This window comes from Cyprinodon tularosa, unplaced genomic scaffold, assembly GCF_016077235.1.
Source record: "Cyprinodon tularosa strain WSP-4 unplaced genomic scaffold, ASM1607723v1 ctg73, whole genome shotgun sequence".
In the NCBI taxonomy this organism is placed as follows: domain Eukaryota; kingdom Metazoa; phylum Chordata; class Actinopteri; order Cyprinodontiformes; family Cyprinodontidae; genus Cyprinodon; species Cyprinodon tularosa.
The window spans coordinates 181825-208405 of record NW_024039485.1 but is presented as its reverse complement, the minus strand read 5'-3'; the positions used below and the strand labels follow the sequence as shown (position 1 = coordinate 208405).

Genomic DNA, 26581 nt, shown 5'->3' with positions numbered 1-26581 from the left:
GATTCATCTTGTAGTGGTGCGTCAAATGCAACGTAGATTCCCATCCAATTAGATTGAATTTGGTATTGATGACGTGAAAAATAATAACGGTAACTCCATTGAAATGATTCAAAACTAAAGTAACAATTTTTTAAAATGTAAGGAGTAGAAAGTACAGATATTTGTGTAAAAATGTAAGGAGTAGAAGTAAAAAGTCGCCATAAAAATAAGTAGTAAAGTAAAGTAAAAATATCAGAAAAATCTACTTGAGTACAGTAACGAAGTATTTGTACTTCGTTACTTCCCATCTCTGGAAACATGGGGCTAAAAACAACAACAGATACATAAACAATAAGGCCAATGAATAAAAAAGAGCAAGATTTAAAACAAAAGAAAAGTAGAAATATTGGCAGTTACTTTTTTGCTAGAAACAGATTTCAAATTTTTCAACGAGGAGTAATACAATTTAAGTTACCAAAAAACTGTTGATAGAGCAAAAAGAACTGAAGGCCACAGGTCGCCATCTTGGTACTCCTTACTACGGAGTCGCCAGAGGCGTAGCCAGAAAATGTTTATTAGGGTGGCCAGGCAATAACCAACATACATTGAGGGGAGGCACCAGAACCTCTCAGTCAATCTACACTCTTCTAACAGGAATATTAATGAGCAAAACATACAAATTTTCTGAATAAAGACAAACTATACTTTCCCAGAGCCTTTGCTAACAAATAGATGCATATATTTAAACATCTGTGCTTTCTAGATAAAAGGTATAGTGGATCAAATCCTTTCAGGTTTGAGTTCTGGGGCGAACATCTTTTCCATTGTCTTTACTTACCTACTTTTATCAACAATCATTCTGGATAAAATTGATATTTACAAGTACTAATATCTACATAAAATTAATCATTAATAAGTTTTTATTAAAATAGTTATTTATCTATGATTTCACTGAAGACTCCTAGCAGAGACGCATTCTTTTCTCTTTACCCACAAACACAAAATCTAGTTATGGAAAGAACATGAATTCTGTACTTATCTTTATTGTTAGTATTTTAATGTGCATAATTAACCACAGTGTTTTTGTTGTCAAGTAATTTTTAATATATGAACATTTTAAATGTTTTAAATATTCCACTGTCTGTATTAGAGGGGAAAAAATGGTAGAGGAGGCCAATGACTGGCTAAGGGTGGCCATGGCCAACCCTGGCCCCCAATCTAGCTCTGCCCCTGGGAGTCGCACCATAAAAATGCCTGTAATGTAATTTAATTATGATAAAAATTGTATTAATACATGTATATTACATGTACATAATCAATTTAGCACTTTTGGCACATCATCAGATTGTGCATGTAATATTCTTAATATCTGACTAAAGTATTATGCTCCTTAAAAAACCTAAAAAAAAATTCCCCAGACTGAAAAACACTAAAGATCATCAGACTTTACAATGCCACTAGACTGTAACCTGCCACCACTCTACTGTACTGTATATACAAGTCACCTTAAATCTTTATTTTTTAACATCCACTGTTTATATCCGGATGCACTGTATATACTTCATGCACCTTTTCTTCCTTTGTGCACCTTCTCTTTGTTTATAAGAGACGATTTTACAAGTGAATTTCTCCATTGTGAGATCAATAAAGTTATATTGGTCTATAAGTTGACTAAATCAGGAATATTCCAGCAACAGTCTAAACATTTTTGCAGAGTTTATTCATGAGAAAATCCAGGTTCTTGAAACAGCAAAACAACTGCAGTCCAAAGATTTTACATGTAAAGTAGCAGAACTGTTGGGTTTCAAAATCAATTTCTTTATTTAACTGAAAAAATAGACCCTAATTAAACCCTACAAATAGCCAATGTAAAATCACATTGAAATTCCAAACATTACTTACTTTAGTGGATTCAAGCTAGACATAAACTGCATAATCCTGCTGTGTATTTGAAATGATTGAATTACAGCATGACTGCATGTGGCAAATGGGCTGTAAAATACAGTAGTTTCCCTTAAAACTGAGGGTTGTCAGTTCGAACCACATCTCCAGTCTTGAGCTTGCTGTGTGAGCTGAACCCGGGGTAAAGAAGGTTTCTGTTTTCACATCCTCTTAAGAACATTTAAGAAACAACTCCTGCAGCATTTCATCATTAAAATCATTGTCTGAAGAAAAAGACACATGATTTCAATTTTATTGGCTCAACTTGCATAAAAATCTCCCCTTGCCTATTTTAAATCACAACACAATGCTTTATGGAACACGGTCCCTATGAGCAGCTTCTCCCCGTAGACTGCTGCCACTGAGGAGCCCATGAGCACATGGCCATCATCTGTATACACCTGGGTGATCACGGGCTGATCCGAGAGGATGTTTTGGATGCGGATGACCTGCAAAACATAATCAGGAATAATAATGAGTATACAAGATAACATGTATTGCATCTTTTGGGAAAATAGATGAAATATATATTCCTGTTTTCCTAAAAGACACAAACCTCTGATCCCGGGGGATCTTTGGGATCAAACAGGAAAAGCTTCTTTGCATTAATGTGACAGCCTAGCCAAAGGTCACCGGTTTCAGGATCCACTTCAATGTTGTCACAAAGAGAACCCACAGGTACAGACTGGTAACGATAAATCAAATCAAATCATGCTATATATCCACTAAAAACAAGCTAAGTTTGTACATCATCAGAGACACAATTTTATTTCAAAATCCCATAAAAGTGTTCAAGTTGTTCTGAATCCCTTCTACAACTTCCGTGCTGTGATAGATCAACTGTATTACATGAATGGACATCAAGGTGACAGACGTCTTGGAAAATTCTGTACAAAACAACTCAAATGCTCTGACATACCTTTATAACATAATGCATATACTTTACCTGCAAGAAAGCTTGTTTACAAACTGCTGTACTAAATAAATATAACAACAAGGAATTAGGAAATTATTTGAGATTGTATTCATTTTTTTTTTTTATTTAATGTATGTTATCCGGTTCTTAGGCATGGTGTCAGCAAACCTAAAACGTAATTGCTCTGTAAATAAACCATAAACTGTCTTAATAGATAGATAAGGAATACACTTTGTTCCCAGCTTGTATATTTGCAGAGGATAATAAAACTTACCAGTAATTTAGCAAAGACTTTAGGTCTCCGCCAAGCAGTTATGTTTAGAAATGATTCTGTAAGGAATTTGTAACATTAAGCAATAAACAGCAGGAAGTGAAATAATCATTGGTAAAATAAGAGCAAAGTAAAAAAATGGGGGGATTAAAAGTTGTGGTAAACTTTTAAGATCATAGTGAGATGTTAGGTTGATGTTAAGATCCATTTCCCCAAAGTATCAAAAGCTTAAACACAGAATTATCATCTGGTTTATTAAATTCAATCAGAGCTATTTGGTTAATCGCTTGACCATTTTTATAACATTAAGATGACGACAAAAACCAGTAAACTCTTTGATAGTTAAGATGCAAACCAATCTAAAGGCCATAGATAAGAATTGGCCAGTGCCGTCTTGATCAGCTGGTTCAATACTAAGATTTTGTTTTAACTATTCACTAATTGAATCAACAGTAAAAAAGAAAAAAGGGTCAAAAAGGGTTTTACTAAGCATAGATCTTAGTTTATTTTTCAGGTTAATGTAAAATGAGATGGATTACATCTCTCAATGTTTTCGTGAATGACCGATCTTCAGCATTGTCTGGCTGTTGGAGGCAGTGCCCCTGGACCGGCTGACTGGGTTTGTGGTTCCCCTCCATAAAAAGGAGAGCGTGTTTCAAGTCTAGAGGGATCACCCTTCTCACCCTCTTTTAAGGAAGGCATATGCCAGGGTCTTGGAGAAGAGATACTGATGGTCAAACCTTGGCTACAGGAGGAGCAGTTTTTTTTTTTGTCCTAGCCATGGAAAAGTGGACCAGCTCTAAACTGTCTGCATTGTGATTGAAGGTTCATGAGAGTTGGGGTCCCTTTACAATCCATTGGACTCTGGTAAGGCTGCTGTCTTAATGGTCCTGTCGACAACTTTAAGGACAGGATTTCTAAGTGCAGCCAAAGGCCGGAGGAGATATTCTTTGGAGACCAGCTGATTTCATTCCTGCTTTTTGCAGATGACGTGATTCTGCTGGGTCCCTCCTGCCAAGACCTACAGCATGGACTGAGGCGGTTCGCGGCAAACTGTGAAGCGGCTGAGATGAGAATAAACGCTTCCAAGTCTGAGGCCAAGCTGCTGGAATTAACTTTCTCTCTAGGGTGGCTGGGCATTCTCTTAGACATAGAGTGAGACTCGCTCTCATCTAGGATTGGAGCCAGATGAGGTGGCGCGAATATTTATTTCAGATGCCTCCTGGACGCCTCCCTCAGGACGAGCTTTATTTATCGGTGCTTTATTTGGCACATAGACCACCTTAAATTGGCTAAATCATTGAAACCACAGGAGGATTTAACAAAGTAGATTGATATTGTGCATTAATTGATCTATCTACTAATTGCTTTTGAAACAAATTAAATTTTATCAGTTTTTGGTCCTTTCGGAGGCTGCTCAGTGCAGCAAGAAGGTTCTGGGTTCGATTCCTGACCCAGGGTTTTTCTGCATGGAGTTTGCATGTTCTCCCTGAGCATGCGTGGGTTCTCTCTGGGAGAAGCAATAGCTTGGAGACCTGTCCTGAGCATGCGTGGGTTCTCTCCGGGTACTCCGGCTTCCTCCCACAGTCCAAAAACATGACTGTTAGGTTAATAGGCTTCTCTACAGTCCTCTTAGGTGTGAGTGTGTGTGTGAATGGTTGTTTGTCATGTTTGTTTCTGTGTTGACCTGCGATGGACTGGCGACCTGTCCAGGGTGTACGACCCCACTCGGGATCAGCGTGCTAGAAAATGGATGGACCTTTCGGTGCATTGCATCTCCAAGCTATTGCTTCAGTTTTTAAAGAATATTACAGAGCATCCAGACCAGTGTTTTTCATGTTAAAACTTTGCGTTACTTTACTTTCGTTTCTTACATAGCAGCACACCCAGATGTCCCGTTGCTGGAGCCCAACTACAGACTGGATTCAAAGGACAAAACAGGGAACTTTTGCTGAAACTAAAATAAAAAGGTAATAAACAAGTTGAATGGCATTGTTTACTTTTTGAAATAAATTGCGCTTCGAAGAATAAATATTAAGAATATAAGTTGAATTTTAAGTTTTACAGAAATGCTGAACAGAACATTTCAGAGATGATGACACATTGAGCAGGTAGCCTTTTAATGAAGAGCTGAATCAGATTGTGACCAATTATCAGTTCACAACATGTGAGCGAAAATAACTGAAACGGTATTTTGGATACATTTTTTCCACAGAAACATTTAAACCTATTTATATTGATTCTTTTTTATTTTATTCTTTTTTTTTTAGGTTTTCTGATTTTACCAAATGAAAATCTGCAACATTAAAAGTAAATAAAAAAAAATTCAAAGTAAAACAAAAAAAGATACAAGCATTTTTTACCATTTAAATCATAATATAGGGTGGTTTTCTTCATTTTAACGGCATCTGCTGATTTAGAGGATTTAGAAAAACCAAAGTAGTCCCTTAATATAGATTTCACCTTAATCCAGCATACCCATGGCAAAGGAACACTCTATAATCTAGGTTTCCTTCAACAGAGAAGGTTAAGCTGAAACTTTTTTTCAAAAAAACCCAACAGATAACATTAATTACAATTATAACTTTCTATTGTACAATTTGTTGAACAAGGGAGAACTACTTGGACTTAAAACGCATATAAAAGTTTGAGGATCTTTACCTTCACAGGAGTTAGTGTGTTGTCTTCTTTCCTCTCCAATACTTCCACACTGTGGTTAAATATATTTGCTACATATATATGCCTATAAGAGAAAGGGATCATTGTGGCCATGAAGAAATTCACCAAAAGCAACAACAATCATAGCCCTGCCAATAATCCTCACCTTTGGTCAGGAGACATATTGATGCCATTGGCAAAGTGATAACCCTCAGACACCACCTTCACTTCATTCGGACTGTAGTAGACTACGTTGGTCCAGGGCATGAGCAAAAGAATCTCCAAAGTTTTCAGAAGATTGTTAGAGAAGTAGTGATCATTGGTGGCAAAGAAACTCTCCACCCCAACTGCTGTTATATCATTCACACTACAAAGAATAAGAGAAAATGTCTCATTAAGGGTTAAAATGGGAATGCTAGAGAATGATTAGAAGTTGTAGATGATTTCAGGGTACCAACCTGTGCAGAAGCTCATGTTTGATGGTTTTCAGGTGCACCAAGGAGGCACCCTCCTCCACATATTTAAAGATCTCAATTTGGCTTCCAAACTGAGGGTGATTAACAACAAAGAGGTAGACTGTATCATCTGACAAAGAAAAGAAACAAGTTAAGCAAAGTATTAGGGCTCGACAGGCCAAGCGTACCAATGAAAACAGAGAAATGGAAACTTAGGACAAAAGAACTCTTCAAGTGCTGCAAATAGAAATGGGAGTGTGTAATTAATTCACATTTATTTTTCATGCTTACTTCACCTTAGGTACAATAAGTAGCGTTATTGCAGTTCTTTCCTTCCAGGTTGGGATGCAATGCTGGAAAAGTTGTTTATAAATCCTGAACTCTCGATTCTCATTTTGGACACAACATTTTTTTTGTTATAACTAACACATATTCCTTAATGATTAATTGTGTTCCAAATGAGCTGCTTATATCTCAAACAAACAAAGAAAAAATGGATTTTGTAAAGTCTTCTTTAAGGAACCTTTGGATATTCTATTATTAATTGAAAATATAATAATAATAATTGATTTACAAAATAATAGTTAATTGCAGCCCTAATACTAAGCATTTTTCATTGAACCTGAATGTACCATGTTGTTGATTTTCATGTTTAACAGTCTTGTATGAACATGTGTTCTATCGTTTGTCTGTTTGCATGTCACTGACGCATCTGAATTTCTCACGGTTGGAGAATAAACGGCACTTCTATTCCAGCTTATACCAAGCTGCAGTAAACAAAATCAAGCTCGGCATGCACGTCTTCGTTTGTGCAAACATAAAAGGGTGTAAAACTGCTTTTACCACTTGGATCTGTGAACACGCTGATGCCATGTGGATTAAAGGACTCCAAATCAAAGTTCCTTGAAATACGCAGCTCCACTGGTTTCAGCTGAGGACCTTTGACATCAAGGAGGAAAATTTTTCCTGGCTCATCTGAGGGTGGGAGTCCAGGGTAATTGAGCCCCTAAAGATATAGAAAAAGCAATAAAATAATCAGAAAATCTAACAATCGTAAATCAAACATTAGAATTAACTAAATAACATAAATATATGACCCTGTGCTTTAATTTCCGGCACCTTTGATTTATATTTCTACAGAGGCGTAGCCATAAAGTTTATTAGGGTGGCCAGGCAATAACCAATGTACACTGAGGGGTAGCACCAGAACCTCTCAGTCAATCTACACTCTTCTAACAGGAAAATTAATGAGCAAAACATCCATATTTTCTTTAAAAAAAAAAGAAAAACTATACTTTCCCACAGCCTTTGCTAACAAATAGACGCATATATTTAAACATCTGTGCTTTCTAGATAAAAGGTATAGTGGATCAAATCCTTTCAGGTTTGAGTTCTGAGGTGAACATTGTTTCCATTGTCTTTACTTACCGTACCTACTTTTATCAATAATCATTCTGCATAAAAACAATATTTACAAGTACTAATATCTACATTGATTGATTATTTAATAAGTTTTTATTAAAATAGTTATTATCTATGATTTCACTGAAGACTCCTAGATGACTTGCAGAGATGCATCATTTTCTCTTTACCAATGATGTACCTATAAATATGTAGTTGCTTAGGTGCCCCCCCGACATCTTAGGGGCCCCGTCACTGAAACCTGGTTCATTAGACAGTTGGTAAAAAAATACACACCTATAATATGTTTCAATCCGCAATAAAGATCTTAAAAGAACGATGTATTTGAGTATTTTATTTTTTACACTACGACTTGGAATTATGGGTAATCCAGAGCGTAGATTAAAAGCATAACCGTTATGTACAATGTGTTAGCGACGATGGATACCAAAAAGAGGTACTTAAGCGGATTCCAGAGAAGCTTGTTGTGTCATTACGCCATTGCTCTTTACTAGGGGTGTAAATAATAATCGTTTTGAATCGATGCATCGATCCAACAGCCGACGATCCAATGCATCGATACGTCTGCAAGAGAATCGATTCATGTTTTGTTTTTTTTCCTGCGGTCTATTTTTATCCATTTGCTCCTGGACGTATTTCTCCCTCCTGTGCTGCGGTGGCGCTAAACCTATTTTGCCCTCCTATCTTGCTTCCTACCTCTTACAGCAGTTTGTTGCAGTGAGCTTGACACAGACATTTTTGATTTATGCTCAATATTGAAGCCTGGTCTGTGCTACACACTGTGGGTCTAGATACAGACAAGGCGGTGAGGAAGTGGGGGCGAGTTAAGTCCGACGACGGAGGGACATGAGGGCCAAAAAGAGCGGAGATCCGGGTGGAAAAAGGGTCCTAGCGCTCTTGCACACCTCGCTCTTCTAGCGGGTCAAACGCGAGTTGTTTTCAGCAATTTCGGTCATAAAAACAAGCCGGCCTCCTGTCTGCGGCACTGATTGGGGTCAGCTACAATTTTGGAGATGTGCAGCGGAGCGTCTGCGGAGGGGGCTGGGACGTCGACACTCTGGAGCCAAGGTATTGAACTGCACTCATTGCACTGATTTTGTGCAGTATATTTTCCAGCCATATCCAGCCATTCAGCAAAGATCCTGCTACATGGCTGTACATCTTATTTTGGAATTTGACCAATTAGGTGAGCCCTCGAATGATATATTACCTACTGTAAAGTTAACAAGTCAAGAAAAAAAATGGTAAAAAGCTCATTGAAAAGTTAAAAAGTTAATAAGCCTCGTTAACAATTATATTTAGGTTTATAAACTAAAAAAATGTAAGTGCCAGTATCAGCATCAATTCCTCTAAGGTTATGTTGTACCAAAAAAAAAAAATGTGTTCCTTACACTCTAAGAGGGTTTTTCATTAATTTCTTTTAGAAGCACTTTTGTTATTTTTCTTAATATATTCGGGCAAGTATGCGTTTCTTGGAATTATATTGACTTTCATTTTTTTCCAAAATATCAATAATTTTTGAATGTTACAAAGGTAATAAGGTCTTGTCTTAAAATCCAATAACATTATTGGCTTGAAATTTTGATTTTGAAGTATTTCACTGCCCTATATAAGGTTAAATGACACCCCTGGCTCCCCATCTAGCTCCGCCCCTGTGTTTTTACAAAGTTGAATCTGCAGGGCTGAGTTTAAGTATAAATACTCACTGAGCTGATAAAGGCAAGCCCGTTGCCAAGAATGGTTATATCCTCCGACCCATGTTCTTGACAAGGAAACAAAACACGCCGTTACTTTAAATGTCACCAATCAATGGCGTAGAAGTGTTTGTTGCTGCATTGCTTACCTATGTTTTTGAGTGCAACACAGTTAGGCAGATGTTGGTTACCCACCTCCCTGAAGGCGAGGTACCTTTTGCTGTGGAGTTTATGCAAAGAAGTTAGACTGAATGCACCAAAAACATAGCAGCTACACAGCTGCTATCCACCTTACCTCATATTAAGGAGCCTTTCCCCGAGCAGCACCGAAAAAGCTGCAATAGCAACCGAAAAGATCACAAGCTTTCCCATTTCCACAGCTCGGCTGCAAACTTCTCAAAGTTGCTCCTAATTTTTTACTGCTCAGTCACTTACCCTGGTGGGAAGGGCCGCAATGGGCAGAACTGATGCTGCTTTCAGGAATGTAGGAATTATAGCAACTAATTCACTCAACGACAGAGGAGTTCTGCTCCGTGTTTAATACTCCCAGACTTCGAAATATTTTTACCCAATATAAATCAACCAAAATCTATGTATAAACACAAATTAATGGTTATTAGAAAGCCAGTTTTAACGTGAAGCCACTGATATTTTTGGTTTCCAACTTCATATAAGTCAGTGAATGCATCATTATTTCAAGACTGAACCAAAAAATAACCATACACGTTTGGTCATTGATTAAATAAAGGTCTTTTTGATTATTTAAGAAAATATATATATATTTTAGATAGTTTAGAGAGGTGTATATGTATGAGTTCAATTTAACTTTCAAATAGACACACAGTAAGAAACAACACAAAAAAATTGAGGGATTCCTAAAGCCTTCCCTCTTCACCCTCCACTGACTAAAATGAAAGCAAGTGCAAAGGCTATTTCTACCTCTTAAGAAGTTCTTGTAATTGTAGGTCAATTTATTTTGTCAATTAACTTGTTTCGTAGTGTAAACATACAGCAATGTACTAAAGCTGTAAGGTGCAGAGAAAATAGTGCCTTATTATCCCTGTTCTGGGACAGAATATCAATGGGTGATGTCTTATAATTATTGTTTTCTATTCATCTTTTTAGTTTCTTTTGCTGAGTTATTGTTATTACTCTAGATCTCAAGACGAAATTATAGAAGAAAACTGTGTTTCCACTTATCAATTTTAGACCTGCACAAAGAAAAACAACTAATGCTTCAAAGTAAAATCAGGTATTTGAAAAGAGAGACAAACGGTGACATTAAAGGTATAGTGGATGATTTTTGCAAAGACCAGCCATCTCAACTTTAGAAAAAAAAATGCACATGCACAACCCTGTACCTGATCCTGAAACACCAAACAACTATTAAACAAGTGCGAGAGCATGCACAAGCCCATTTCTCTCTGTTTAAAGGTTGCTTTTTCCAAAAGAAGATTTGCAATTTTTCCACTATGTCAGACTCACCCCAGTAAGTGAAAATGGGGAGGAGCACATAGGGTTGCCTTATGTAAACATATCACCAGAATGATTGACAATTAGTAGGACCACTTATTTTGATGATCCACCCGGAAAAAGAACATCCTCCAATATACCTTTAAAGTAATTTTTTTTCCCCACTGATTAAATTGTAGCTACTCCTCAAACCTATTAAGCTGTATCAGCTAAGATTGAACTCAATACAAAGAGACAAAAAAAGCACAATAAATTATAATAAAATTCAATAAATTAACGTAAAAAGTGAGCACTGGCATAAGGTTCAAAGGCTCATAAATTATTTATAAAGTTATTTAAAGGATAGGGCTAAGTTGTGCCTAAATTCGAGGCCATGAATCTTTTTTTAAAAAGATAACTAGATGTGTGCATCAAGGCTCTCATCCTTTTATTTTCCAATGTTATTTTATTAATTGTGCTTACATTTTCAGGCTTAACTCCACTCTATATGCCGATGAAGCCATCATGTCTGCATACGTCTGCCCACTCTGCAGCAAAAGTAACAAAATAATTAAAAACAACATTTTTAAGTTTATAAAAGACCCTGCAGTGTCTAAACCTTTGTTTTCTATTCACAGAAAACATAATTAAACTTTTACTGAAAGCTCAGTTGGAAAATCTTGCAATCTTAAAATCCTCACTCTTGATGGTAGGTCCATTGATAAATGAATAGTATGTACGATTAATTAACCAATTTATGAAATACATATCGATCAAAGATAAGTTTTCATTTAAGGAGTAAATCCTGTTTTACAATCTTTGATCAAATATAGGCTTATGGAAAACTTTTAAAAACACTTGATCTAGTCTACCATGACTCTACAGTTTATTTCCCTCACTAACTCAAATCTGCATCCTTTATGATTTGGTTGGCTTGATATAAAGTTTTTTTTTTGGTAGGTAACGTCACTAGTTTATGTGAATCTCTAAATCTTTGCTGGTTAATGCCCACAGTATCTCAGCACCCTTCTTTAAGTTCCAATAGGTACCATCTGTGCTTCCAAGTGGATGTTTTTTAAGTCTACCTGGTCTTTAACAGTCTTTAATAAAACAGCACTTTTCTATCATGGAACAACTTTCAAAAATCTCCTAAACACATGCATATCCATGACCTATTTCTAAAGAATCTTTAAGGATCCAGTGAAGACTGTTTCTGTTGACAGTCCACACAATCTAGATTATAATTTAGTATTCTTACCGTGTGATTTTATTTTTTTTTTTTGTTATTAATATTTATGTTTTACTTTCTTTTGATGGTTGCTGTCTTTGCCAGGTTCCCTTCGCAAAAAAAGACTAAAATGAATTGGAATTTCAGGTTAAATTACAGTAACTAATGATTTACAGCAAATTACAACAAATGAAATTCTGTTAATGAAAAAAGGCTAATAAAAAAAAAAAGTTACCCCAAATCAGGACTCAAAACTACTGAACAGCTGATCAAAGAGTGATGCATCCAATCATTTCATTTAAAGTTTAGTGGAAAGAAAAACTCTTGTGGAAAATAGGGCAAAAAAAAAGGGATCAGCAAAGTGGATTATAGTGTTCGAGGACTGGATGGCCTGAAGTCCTTAAAAGGTCACAATCACATTGAAATATGCAGGACAAGAATTTTGCGATTCATCTTGTTAGGTGGGGTCATGAGACACGTTAGAAATGTTTTGCCTGGGGGAAGGAGAAAATGCACAGAACCAGTTCTCAAGTCTTCCAAAATACTTTCAGATCAAAGTGAAATTTGCTTTTAGTTTGAAACCCAGTGTCCCAAAAGATGGAGGGAAAAAGCTGATTTCAACCTCATTGAAGGCCGGGGTTCAGTTTCAATCTACAGGGATATTTTGGAGACCCATGAAATCTACTGGTAAAGGTTAGCAGCACTGCCTCCCTCTGGAAACAAGGTAACATTGATGCCAATCATTTTCTAGGCACTTGCTCACACTGTTAAAAGTACAAATATCTCTTTAAAGACCATCGTATGACAGCTTGATAGGCCAGCAAGTTCACCCAGTCTAATATTTATTAAGTTTATACCTGACTAACGGTAAAACTGCTTTAAAACACAGCCCTCTTCGTCGTTAGTGCCAACAGGCAATAATTTTATATCAATTGATATCACAAACATTTTTTTTTAAACATTTTTTCCAATATTTTACCATTAATCATCAAAGTTTACAAATGTGGGCTTGATTGACAAAACAAATTTGATCTTAACAGGATTTTGGACGTTTGGAGTAGCATTTAATTTACTCAAGTTTGTCTGCTCCTAAAACAAAAGCAGATTTGGATGAAAAAGCCAAGAAGGTAAAAAGACTCCAAATTGGATGTGATCCTATTAGCTATGAAAATTAAGTGTGAAAAGTAGTTATTAAAACACACAGCTGTGTTGTATTCAACATGTTTACCTTGAAAGATCTCCATTTGCTGAAATAGGATTACCCTGACTGAAACAAGTCTTCAGCTGTAGGAGCCATGTGATCATTTAGGTCAAATTATCCCTGGAATCAGAGGTCACACTTTGGGCATCAGACCCAACAAGAGACGAGGCAAAGAACTCTTCAATAAGGTTTTTCTTTGTATTAAAATCCTTACTGGTCGGATACAACACAAATACAATTTATGCAAGATTTTTAATTATCCATAATTTAAATTAGAAAATGCCAGGGCATATGTGCAATGATCAGTTAGTTTACATTTTTCCAAGTAAATAGCTGTGCACTGTACCGGTCTGTCGTGGTCAAGGGAGAGCTGAGCCAAAAAGCAAAGCTCTCAATTTACCGCTCGATCTACGTTCCTACCCTCATCTATGGTAATGACCGAAAGAACGAGATCCCGGATACAAGCGGCTGAAATTAGTTTTCTCCGTAGTGTCTGGGCTCCCTTAGAGATAGGGTGAGGAGCTCAGTCATCCGGGGAGGACTCGAGAGTAGAGCTGCTGCTCCTCCACGTTGAGGAGCCAGTTGAGGTGGCTCGGGCATCTGATTTGGGTGCCTCTTGGACATCTCCCTGATGAAAGGTGAAGACTCAAGACACGCTGGAGGGACAATGTTTCTTGGCTTTCCTGGAAACACCTTGGGATTCCCCCAGAGGAGCTGGTCCAAGTGGCTGGGGAGAGGGACGTCTGGGCCTCCCTACTGAAGCTGCTACCCCCGCGACCCGAGCGGAAGACGGATGAAATTACTAATATTAAGTTGTAAATATTTTTATCCGAGATAAACCTATAAAATGGTAAAAAGCTCATTATTTTAAACTAAATACTACCATCAAAAACCACCTTGCTGCCATGAGTGTTGATAATGAGATGGTAAAGTCAATAACATAGTACTTCTACAGCCCTGTTTAAATTGTTTATTTTTGAAGTTGTTTTCCGTAGGTGATGACTCCTCCCAACATAAAACAAAAAAGTTACAAAATCGTCTATGTAATCAAAATCATGTGTAAGAGACTTCATAAAAAACAAACATGGACACTTACATACACATACAGAAGTGAAAGTAACATAAAGTTGGCAAACTATTGACCCTGTGATATTCATCATTGGGTGCATGCAACCTGACAGTAACTGTAGAATATCTACAAAAAAGTCCAATTAAAGAATGATAAGCATCTAACAACTTCAAAACACTAACAACTCCTGCACATTACATCGTGTGCAACCAGCGAGCGCTGATAGGTGAGACACACCAGATTTCCGGACTCTCTGTTTTTGTGAAGTCACGTAAAGGTTTCACAGTGTAATACAGCAGGATCCCCATCAAACAGTTTCAAGCAAGACTGTATATTTGGAACATACAAAATAAATTTTATTATCCATTCTCTTTATGTCTACATCTTATTAGAATTTCTAGACAATGGCATTGTCAAGTAACACACCCAAATCAATGTCTAACAAACCCGACAGGAGCAACAATGCGGTTCTGTCAAGTCTAGGTGTCAAAATAGAACTGAACATGAAAAGCAATTTAAATCTTTTTTATTGTCAAAATAAAAAGGGGCAGGGCGGGGGGTTGTTCCATGGCCCTGGCTCACAGAGAGAGCTAGACAGGGCATGGCCATGAGCACACGTTAAACACAGGTGAAGAAGTGGTTTCAGGGCTGGGCCCCGGTGGCTGCGGGGACTTGTGTGGCCAGAGTGTTGGGGGCAGAGATGACAGGGGATCCAGCAATGTTAGCCATTGGCTGTGAGGAGGACATGGAGGTGATGCCTGAGAGCAAGAAGAAGATTACTTATCTGTTAAGGCTCCACTTTACACATTCTCACAGTGCCAAGCAATGTCTGTGACTCACCAGCCATCATACTCGAGGAGCTGACTGGAGTGGAGCTGGCAGCCATGCCCCCAGGAGTGGCCCCCCTTCCCTGATCTTTGACGATAGGATCTGAGAACACAATGATCCAGACAGATCAGACATATTCCCACATATTGATTCCAAACTTTCTATTTTTCCACAAACTATAATTCCACTCCGAAAAAAATCCAAATTCTTCTTCAAAGACAATTATAGCTCAATATAAATGCAAATAACCCATATAAATGTTTGGCAGACATTTCTACACCAGTTGGCTTCATATTAGACCTGCAAATTACAGAGAGGGATAGCAGGGAAAAATGCAAGGAAAAGAAAGGGTAGACAACATGGACAGCAGGACAGGAAGACAATTAGAGCCAAATAAATAACAGATTAGAGGGGGAGGACACCAGATCACAAGAAAGGAAAGTGTAAAAGAAAGGAAAACGCATCGAAAAACTAAAGAAGTAAAAGTAAAAAGGGGAAAAAGATGCACGAAAGAGGCAACTCTAGGAGCATTACAAAGCAAACAATTAGCTATACCTTTCTATCTCGACTCTAGCTGCCTACTGAAAGCCACTCAGGTGGTCTAGAAGGGGCTAGGCTCTGTGTCCACACAGATGTACATGCAGCAGATCCAGCTTTTAAACTAGAATTTGGAGACCAACACTAGGGAATGCTGATTCAATAGCAGTAAAAAACGTATGTCATAAATATCAAATTCTCCAAAATTAGAAACCTCATGGAAGCATTTTGCTTGAATCCACTTGTGTTTAAAGTTTGTGCAAGACTCTGGTAAATAAGAAATGGTTCTTGATCAAGCCTCATTCCACACTATTTAAAGCTGCAATATCAGTGTCATTAATGAAAAATGTATATTGGAACACTTAACAGAGTGATGCTGCTAGAATTTTACATATAAAAAGACAGCTTTAGTTCTTTACATTACCATTAACATACTAGAAATAAGGGAAAGGAGGATAACAACAAATACGGCATGGATAAAATGAAGTGAGGAAAATGAAAGTAAGGGAAGGGCTAGAAAAACATCCATTACTCCATAGTTAATACTGACATCAAATTTCAAAATACTTCTGACTCAATCTAGACTGTAGGAACTGTGTTGAACAACGTAAAAAATATATCTACAAAAGCTGTAGAGCAAACATACAGAAGTAGGGATGATCCATGGCCTCTCTGGCTGTGAGGCGAGCTTGATGGTCATAGCGCAGCAGTTTGTCCAAGAAGTCTAGAGCCTCTGTGCTGACTAGGTGTTGGTTCTCACTGTGTACAAACCTCTCCCATCTTTTGCGGGAATGTCTACGGACGAACAAAAACAAACGTGTAAATGGTCAGGTCAAGTTGAGGCTAAGTGATCTGTTAAACTGTTCCAATGACTAACCGTCCCAGAATGTCATTGAACCGTGGATCCAATTCAATGTTGTACTTGTCAATATAGTCATACAGGTCCTCTGTGCCAAGTACTTTTGCAATCCGCACCAGCTGCAAGTTCAGAAATGTATTAATGAAAAGAGTTAACTTTTTTGTACAAAGTTAAACATAGTTTTCTTTTAAAACATGAACATTTAAAAGCATGTTTGGAAAAATAAATATGCCAAAGCTCTTTGAAAAGGCCTTCGTAGCTAAAAACAAAGAGTACACACATTTTAATTTATATCCATTTTAGAAATGGAAAACCCCAGAAAACCAGAAGGAAGCAGAATCAAACAACATTGGTTAATGAGATGAATGCAAATAAATGAAATGTTACTGAATATGGAAACACTAATTGGTTCAATTTTCTGCCAAATTTGGTTGATGTGAGCTTTGTTTACTCAAAAAAAATATTTTCTAATCAGTTTTCGGACTGCATCTATGTAAAACAAGGTTAAACTGATGCGACCGCTGAACTCTTTACCATAGTCAGACATTTTTGGGATCACCAAGGTGTCTGAATTAGCTCACCTTACTAAACTTCTTAACTATAATGTATCTTTTGAGATCAGCTGGCCATGGAGGCTGATACAGAGATCTAATCTGATAGGCGGCAAACATTTTATACTGTTAGTTGGGTTATTTCCTTACCCAACAAGGTGTCCGCAAAGGATTTGTACTTGTTATTAAATTTTATTTGAAACTGCTGAGGAGACGTTATGTGGAACTGACAAAGTGGTAAATTGACTGGAAGGCAGCTCCAGTAGATTACAGGAATGCTATACAGCAGGGGTCACCAATTAAAAATCAGCAGGCTCTGAATAAAGAAAAGAAACCAGTAAAGGCCCGGAGATGTTTTTTAATTATAATCTGTTACTTTAAATAGCATTTAACACCGAAATAAAATTAGGTTTTTATGCATCCGTGTCATACATAGAATTTTTAAATACTATTTTTAAATACTAATAATAATATATAAAAAAAGAAAATTTTTCCATTTTAAAACAGGTTTGCCTGCTGTGTCTAAAAGTAGCTAGCGGCCCTGACCGACACAATTCATTGGGTTATTGTCACCACGTGCAGCCTGGTCACAGAGTACCGTACAAACAGGAGAAGCGGCGCAAGTGAAATTAGACACTGCCGTCGGACAACATGCGGTCATTTATAAATGTTGAAATTAGATTGGCTCCGGATTAGCCATCAGGTGGGTCTGGATCCAAACTGAGGTCCGCTAATCCGTGACTTCTGCTATACAAACTAAAGCTACTCTGCTTCTTTTCTCAGGATTTCTGATTGTTGTCCAACAACCTGATTTGGCAGCTGCTTGGAAACTTCAGAGTTAGACTGCATAGTGAATGCTAACAAAGAATGTAATTTGCCGTTACAAATGCTAACTGCGCTAATAGCGAGTAAAAGATCACTGGCGAGTCTGTTTCCAATATCTGCCATGTTATCACTGTAATAAAATGGTAAAAATGGATTTCAGTGACTGGTCTCTAACACTCGATCTGACATCTCCTCTGCTTCAAATACAAATAATTGGTATTCTGACCTATATTTATTAGATGTCTTAATCAGAAAATGGGCCTGGCAAAAATATTTAACAAAAAACGAATTGATAAATCGGCCATAAAACTTGGATTGGTGCATCTGTTCTACCAGTAGCTGCTGCTCATCCAGCAGGCACAAAGAACGAGAAAAAAATAAGAGATAACTGCCAGAGATTCATGCCCACACTCCTGTGCATTCAGTGCATTTATAGTCAGGGAATAAATGGGTAAAATTTACCACCAAGCTAAAATAAATGTCTAAAGTAGTCTAGAAAATGTTATCTAACCACCAAATAATACCCAACACATCTAAAAGAAAAATGAAATAAGCCTGTGAAGCAGGGACTTTATCCTATCCAGTTTGTCACGTTTTTACGTCTGTGGTTCAAATTTGATTTCTGAATGAGACGAAAATAGACAAAAATGGTAAGTGTGCAGAGACCAAAAGAACTACTGGAATTTTGTCTGTTAAAACTGGTAGATTAACTTGACAGTGATGATGGAAGAGGCCAGTAACCTGCCACGTCTGACAAATCTTATCTTAGATTTAAGCAAAAGGCCTCGCCTGTTTGCAAGGCCAGATCAGGGTGTGGCTCTGCAAGGCTGAAAACGTTGTGCAATAAGGAGTCTGAGTGAAAAAAGGCTAAAACAATAACGTTGTTGTTTAGTTAGAAATTAATAATCCAATTAAGCCTTAGACAATATATGATTATTGTGGAAGGAGTTAACTTTGAGTAAAAGAACCACTTATTTTATCACTGTGTATACAGTAAGATGTATCACAAATTACATCCATAGTTTAAAACAAAATTAAAAAGTAATATTTAACATTTACTTGCTGTAATGCACCTAAGGTGTTGCAGAAAAAATGCCCAAAATCTAAGGATGAGCTTTTAAAATTTAGTAACTCAATAATAGTTAAGTGGAGGATACAGACTTAAACAATTTTTTTGCCCTATACTCAAACACTTATTTCTTAAATACCAAGACTGTCTCTTTAAAGAAAACTACTTTGTTTGATTCATCGATCACTAAAATAATGGACAGCTGTAACTCTACGTCCGAGCTGCTGTCATATCAGCAGCTTGGAGCTAAATCTGTTGTTCCCTAACGTAAGAGAAAGGGCAAAGAAGACTTTTCTTTCAGCCAGCTGACCAGCAGTGTTAAGCCACAGCTCGGGGATGGCTAAAGTTACTCTCATTTAGTGGGTAGAAAAGGCTCTAGTTCCTTTTTTGAAATCCCATTGAATAAATGGTTGGAAATGTATGGCAGATTTTTTATTTTATTTTTTCACAGATAGTATGTTTTACTTTTCAAAAGTTTGGCATCACTCACCATTTTAGCATGGAATGTAATCCAATTACATGTTACAAGACACTGAAAAACAGATATTGATCATACCTGGTCATAATTGTCATGACCGTGAAAGAAAGGTTCCTTCCTGAAGATCATGCTGGCAAGCATGCAACCCAGGCTCCACATGTCCAAGCTGTAGTCATACATCTGGTAATGATCAAAAATGAGTGAGAAACTTGCACCACTCCCACTTTGTTAAAAACACAAGATATTGAGAACTCCTGTCAGGATGCAAATCATAGGCTGCCTTTAAACCCACCTGGTAATCTACCAGCAGTTCAGGACCTTTGAAGTACCTGGATGCCACTCTCACGTTGTATTCTTGGTTTGGGTGGTAGAACTCTGCCAAGCCCCAGTCGATTAGACGGAGCTAGAAAAGAAAAAGGCCAGTACATGTTATTATAAACACTGAGGTAGCATCACAGATGGGCAGAAAGACGAGACAAATGGAAATATAGAGCCGCCTAAAATACCTTTCTGTGTTCGTGATCGATCATTACATTATGGGGCTTGACATCCCTATGCATAATACCCATAGAGTGGCAGTAATCCAGAGCCTTCACAAGATAAATATAGGATTACATATGTTAAAAATGAATCTAATATATTTCAATAAACATTAAAGGTGTACGATCTTCAGTAAAAACATTAAATTCAAGACCTCCTACCTTTAGGATTTCATACATGTAGAACCGTATGTCGAAGTCTGACAGAGTCTGATACAATTGCTGGAGGAGAGAAAGAAAAAAAAAAAGAAAAAAATTAATAAAAAGACTTTCCTCATTAGCAAATACAAACAAATGTGGGGGGAACAAAAAACAAACAAAGAAAAGGAACAAAAAACCCACAAAACCCTAAGGAATCTTCTCACCTTGAAATCTGTGTTGTTCACATGTTCAAAGACCAAAGCTGGGGTTCGTGACTGAAAAGGAAAAACCAGAACTCAAAGTTTATTACACAGGTAATCACCTAAACATTTTACAAAACATAGACCCCAAACGTACCACAGGATCCTTGACAATATCTAAGAGTGAGATGATATTTGGGCCACCCCTTAGATTCTCCAGGATCTTTATTTCTCTCTTGATTTTCTTTTTCTTAACGGGCTGAAAGACAAAAAAAAAAAAGAAAAGAACCCAGTGGATTTACTAAAATGTCCAACCAGGAGACAGTGGACATATTTGCTTGAGAAATCCCTTTACCTTCAGTATTTTAACCACCACTTTTTCGTTGTTTGTGATGTTTATGGCTTCGAATACTTCACTGTATTTGCCTCTTCCTAGCTTTCTGACGAGCTGATAGTCGTCTTGATTCCTGAAAAAATGAATGAGACACATAACAGTTAAACACCAGAAATACAAAGCTCCATTGCAAATACATGATAACGTAATAACAAGTTTACAGTTTTCACTTTTCAAATTTGGATACCACTGTTGAAGGATTAATCTCTCAGAAAGGCGTAATTAATTCTTTCATCTTTCTAGTTTTTTTTTTTTTTTTCTAAATAAGCTACAGCAGCTCTGCTGTAAAACAGCCACTAAAGCCCCCCCACCTATAACTAACCTCTTAAACAATAGCTGAATCCAAACAGTGAGCTTCAGTGGAAGTTTAACACCTGTCAATGTTAAAACTTCAGCTGACACGACAGACACTGAAGTCTTGTTTGCAGGGATTTTGCAAATGACGCAGATGAACAGGAGAAGTGGATAGATATCAATAAGATCTGTTGCTCTGCACCCGTTGCAGCAAACACTGTCAGAGAGCTACTTAAAAATGGCATTAATGCTTCACCATTTACAACACCCAAGGGTTTAACAAACTGGCAGGATATGCTTACTTATCTGTTTAATCATTAGCAATTAACCAATAGTCCCATGTTAGATTAGCTTGAATTCCTGAAGTGAGAGCCTGCATGGAACAGAGCTACATTCCACTGTGGATATGAATTAACAAGAACGTTTTCATCAGCATCTAAAGTTGGAGGCTATGAATCAGTAAAGCAAGAAAAGGTCGAAGGACCTAGTAGTATAGGAATTGTTAAATACTAGAAGTTGGAACCAGTAGCCATAAACCCTACTGACTCAAGTTGATCACTTCAGTAGTTATGAAACAAAATGACCAAAACACAGAAATTGAGCCAGGCTGCTGCTGATTAGATTTGCATGGACCAGATCCTTGCTTATGCTCCATTTTAGAATAGAACAGAATAATCTCTTTGTCCCTCAGTGTATCAACAGCACCAAAAAAAAAAAGCAAAACAAAGAAGACAGGAAAATGGGAGCACACAGATGCAAGCTCAAAAAACAGGCAACATTACCAAAGATGCATACTTTCACACCACCACTTTTGTATACACAGAGTGTATTAAAAATGACAATAATAGTTGTCTATGTCTAAAGGATATAAAACCTGCTTTACTTTATTGTGTTTATAGTTTTGCTCTATGGGGACGCTACGCTTAATCAGTTTCTTTTTACAAAATGTGAGCTGAAAGTCCTCCTTATTGGCTTTGCTTCAAATAAAGAGAACAAAAATATTGCTATATTGTAATTGTTTTTTTGTTCGAATAAAGCCATCGCCTTAAAAAGTTAAATTTTTTCTGAAAATGGTTGAGTATTTTAAAACAACAAAAAAAAAAATTTTTAACTTGTTATTAAGACATCTTTTTTGCAGTAAGACTGAAATATTAAAATTCAAGTTGATTATTTAGAAACAAAACTTGGGGAAAAAAATGGCTGGGATCTCTTTTGTTTTTACTAAAGAGGATTAGTAAAAACAGGCATTTATTACCCAAGAGAACAACATACATAAATCAAGACTAGAGCAGGGGGTATGACAAAGAGAGGGAGGGGGAAATGACTGGATCGTGACTGGATTATAAAAAAAAACCACTACTTATTGCCTATCAGATTTTTATGAATTGGGGATCTGTACTTTGCATTTCCAGAGCTAGTTACGTGTAGTTATGAGTAATTAGTTGCTTATTGCAATTTGTGAAAATAGTTCTTTCAGGCTTAGGGGCTTCTGTCTTCCTGAACATTAAAGTTAATTACAAAATAATAAAAGGAGGCAATGAGAAAGAAACGGAAAGAAGTATGAATCCATGCACTGAAAAATTTAATAATCAGTTGGTTAAATGTGCATTTCATCTGCTAAGCTAGTAGTGCAAAGATATTACTGTAAATTTATTTTTAAAAACAGTTTCCGAAACCTTATATTGAAGAAGTTCGATGAACTTTGGATAATAATGTACAGAAGTTTCAGAATTCTGTAGTGAGTTTTTGTTTTCTGAAGCTTTTATATTGTTTATGTCATTATTGTAATTATATTGTATCGACGGACATAAAGAAATATATCCTTATATTAGTTTTGGCCAGATCATAATAAAAGATTATTCATAATCAGAATAAAAATAACATTCATATGAGGTTTGATACTAAATTTGATCCTAAATTACTAAATTCACAGAACTATAAATACATTTGAGGTTCCAACTGAGGATACAACTTTTTTTTTTTAGAAGTTGTACCTAAATCGTTTCTCTCATTTTTATTACAAAGTCACCAGAGAGAATATTAGTGACCTTCTCGAGTGTGAAATACACGTGTTCTTTTCTGACTAAACCCTTGCAAATAACATATAATACCTTATTATTGTTAAGATGGCATATCTGATGCTTTATTTTAATTGAAATAGGAAAAAATTATAATAAAAAGCAGCAACTGCTAAATTTTCTCAAACTTGGACAAAGCATTTTTCTTTTTTTTTTCTTAGGGAAATTACTGAAATTTTCAAATAAAATGAAATTTAGCTGTTTAGCTGAAATTTAGCTATTTTTTTTATTTCTAGTAATTGCAACACAATAGAGCACAACAAAATCTCAAAAGCGTTCCTGTTCCTTACCCCCATTCCACAACATGGGACTCATAGTCCCAGTATTCTCTAGGTCTTTGGGTATTGACGTCCGGGTAAACTCTAGAGCGGCTTGGAACAGGGCCAGACATATTCTGTGTGGGATCTTCTCTAGATGTCCTATAACATGACAGACAGGGACGAATACACATAAAATTTACCCCTCAAAACCAACAAGAGCATGTAACTGATAACGGCAGCTAAATAAATTCCATATATTAATCACTACGATTAAAAAAATAAAAAATTATATACCAGACCTGATACAATACCTGGGAGGTTTCCTCCAGGATTAATGGTGACAGAAGAAGTTAACAAAAGTTGCTTAGATGCCTTAGATGTAGGTAAGCTAAACAGACAAAAAAAGAAAGATCTACGGTTAGAGTGAGCAAAGGCACAACAAAATCAGCTATGATATGACCAGTAATCCGTTTCACGATTCAAAAAATGCTCCACTCTATAACCTTCAAACATAAACAATTAAAATCAAACAACTTCAAAAAATAATTCTCAACAACTAAGCAGTTTGGTGCATGGGGTGTTTGCATATGATGGCGTATGAAATGGAGAAACCTTGGTGTTAAATGGGGGCATCCAACCAGTCTAATCAGGAGGAACAGGGCTCAGTACAGTCATCACTGGGGGCTACAACGACTACCTCCTGTTGGAAAAAAAAGGAGACAGAAAGTAGGCTGATTAAAATCAATAGGGTCAATTAGGCAAACATGGGCAAAGTATGTGAGGCATCGCACGCCAGCGAATGAAGCTGAGGTTAACGGACCTCCATCTATAAAATACAGTCGCAGAAAATTTAAATAGGCCAAAATGATGCGTTCATACACGTACACAAGTCCATTAAAATCGGTCAATTGGCTTAATAAGTTGATACAAAAGATAAAAGTAGGCACAAACCAAGTGCGGCCTACGGCCTGGCTGGGTGCTAACAGCTAGAAGCTAACAGCAGAACCGGGAAGCAGGTAGGGATGCTAACAAGCTAGCGTTAGCTCGTCAACAGCAGAGTGAAAAGCCGGTTGGAAAGTCACACAGTCCTCGACCACATTCCAGTGTAATATTGTGTATAAATAAACATTAAGCTTTAAAATATCAAACTAAGCGCCTTGTAGGCCTTTATATATGTTTGGCTTTATAAAAAAATCTTAGAAAATGGGTACATTTCCTTTTGCTAAAAAGTGCTAGGCTAGAAGGCTAAGGGAGTGAATAGACTGCTTTCTGGCGAGGCAACGGGCTGACAACGCCTTGACAAAACAGCCCACGAACACCGTAATTGTGAAGCATATGGGATACCACAGATTAGCTACTCGTACCCGGCTTTTCAGTCCGTCTAATAAAACCAACGCGGGTTATAAAACAACAAGGATTTCCGATTAAATAACACGATTACCTCTCAGCGTTGTTGGGACGTCAATATGGCGATGCCCGAGATCAAGAGCTTAATGCGAAAGGTTGTTCCAGCAGGGGGCGCTCGTTATTTTGTGTTCTCCATGAAGAAAATTTTTTTTTCCGCTTCTTCTGCCATGACAGGTACGTCTGACCGAAAGGAAACTTTGGTCTACACGTGTCTCTGAGTGGATTTAATCCGAGATATGACTTTTTTTTTTATCAAATGAAACGTCATTGAAACACACGATTCAGTGCACAAAAAACACCACGTCCCCTACAGCTCTTATGATTAAAGTATGGGAATTTAATGCATTCAAGTGACTGCAAAATTAAAATTAAATCATAAAAAAAAGGAGGGCAAAAACTGTGTATTTTAATAGCACTCAAGGCCTATTTTTTATGTCACAGTTATAGACCTAATTCTTTTTTTATTTTGATTATATGAAGGATACAAAACGGATCTCTTTGCTGATGGACTGACTGCAGAGACAAAGACAATCACTTAAAGCTTAAAGACCAGACTCAAAATAAAATAAAATCTCAAGGCTGAAGGACTGGTGTGGACATTTCCCAACCAAGTTTGGGCATGGAGGGGACAGTCCCCACCAATAATGTCCGCCTCTCCCCCCCTTCCGCTGATTTACTTCAGCCAACAGTAACTGGGGTTAGGTGCAGCTAACTGTGTTCAGAGCGTTTTCAGTCCGTGTTTTTTCCTCGCTCTGCCGCTGCTCTCGAGTCCCACCTCTCAGTGAAACATCATCAGATCTGTAGCTTTGGGACATTCACTGCGCACAGAGTCGCTAGGAGGATGAGAAGAGATGCTAATATGGCAAACCATAACCTTAACATACTGTCTGTTTCATCTGAACTAACTAACTGTTTTAACATAAATTCGCAGCAACACTCAGTGAATTTTAACTGGCAGCTACTTCGATATATGTTTAAGTAAAACTTAGGAGACGGGTTGGTTAAAAAAATCAGAGATGCCACAGAACTTTTTCAGCAAAAAATGGCAGCAGATTGTACATTTATATAAGTAAAAAAAGCTGGTCTTCTCAGGGCCATACTCAGAGTTACGTAACTCTGAGTATGGTCCTGAGAAAACAACAGATATGGGTTCATTTTAATCTGACAGATTAAAATGAACCCATATCTGTTGTTTTCTTATTGAACAGAGAATCAGACTGCAGAGCTTCTAGAGATCCTGAAAAAGATTTTCTCTGGCATCATTATATTGGTAGGTTCATAAATCTGTTTTTAAGCAGAACAGAGACACAATTAGGGACAGCTGCTGATTTAAAGGTGAAACAGATTAACTGGGATACGCAACATGCAATAAATTGTATTGCCAAGTTTACATGAATAAATATGCAATGCTTTAATAAAATTCAACATATCTTTTTGTCTTTTGTAGTTCAACGAGACTCAGAAAGAGCTGCAACCCAGAGACAGTCAGTTTTACTGGACACAGACTTAAAATTAAAATATAAGAATTAAAGCACAAATAATACAAATGAGTGTATGATTTTTGAAATATAAGGTTCAATACATAGACTTTGGCCGTCAATGACATTTAGGACAAATTTCTAAATTTGATTTTGCTGCTTGTGAAGGAGGATAATCACTGATGCAGCTTAAAGGGAAGCCATGCATGGATGGATGATATATTGATGTTGGCATTGGATATCGTCATTTTTTTTTATACATTAATGTGTTTGAGCCCTTTATAAAACAATGCACTCAAGGAAGGCATCTGTCTATAACTATATATAGCACAAATGTATTGTTGCACTCTTGTGCTC

At 37.0% G+C, this 26581-nt stretch overlaps 2 protein-coding genes across 3 annotated transcripts; both read right to left on the bottom strand.

The window, feature by feature from the left end:
- Positions 1 to 1678: 1678 nt before the first annotated feature.
- LOC119772885 (serum paraoxonase/arylesterase 2-like) lies at positions 1679 to 9793 on the bottom strand. The gene is made up of 9 exons (XM_038269573.1): positions 9632 to 9793; positions 9486 to 9556; positions 9349 to 9404; positions 7064 to 7226; positions 6224 to 6350; positions 5932 to 6132; positions 5769 to 5850; positions 2477 to 2605; positions 1679 to 2369 (listed from the first exon to the last, which is right to left on the bottom strand). Exons 1-9 carry the CDS (start codon positions 9706 to 9708, stop codon positions 2208 to 2210), a joined length of 1068 nt encoding a protein of 355 aa, XP_038125501.1. The 5' UTR covers positions 9709 to 9793; the 3' UTR covers positions 1679 to 2207.
- Positions 9794 to 14173: 4380 nt separating this feature from the next.
- Positions 14174 to 24915, bottom strand: LOC119772854 (casein kinase II subunit alpha). Of its 2 annotated transcripts, none has more exons than XM_038269534.1 (15): positions 24781 to 24915; positions 23952 to 24039; positions 23639 to 23727; positions 23370 to 23498; positions 20669 to 20780; positions 20471 to 20572; positions 20338 to 20388; positions 20135 to 20194; positions 19940 to 20023; positions 19726 to 19836; positions 19512 to 19613; positions 16529 to 16629; positions 16298 to 16446; positions 15127 to 15216; positions 14174 to 15044 (listed from the first exon to the last, which is right to left on the bottom strand). In XM_038269534.1, exons 4-15 carry the CDS (start codon positions 23468 to 23470, stop codon positions 14929 to 14931), a joined length of 1179 nt encoding a protein of 392 aa, XP_038125462.1. In that variant the 5' UTR covers positions 23471 to 23498; positions 23639 to 23727; positions 23952 to 24039; positions 24781 to 24915; the 3' UTR covers positions 14174 to 14928. The 2 variants fall into 2 exon arrangements, with proteins under 2 accessions (XP_038125462.1, XP_038125463.1); XM_038269535.1 differs by having other exon boundaries at positions 23651 to 23727.
- Positions 24916 to 26581: the final 1666 nt, after the last annotated feature.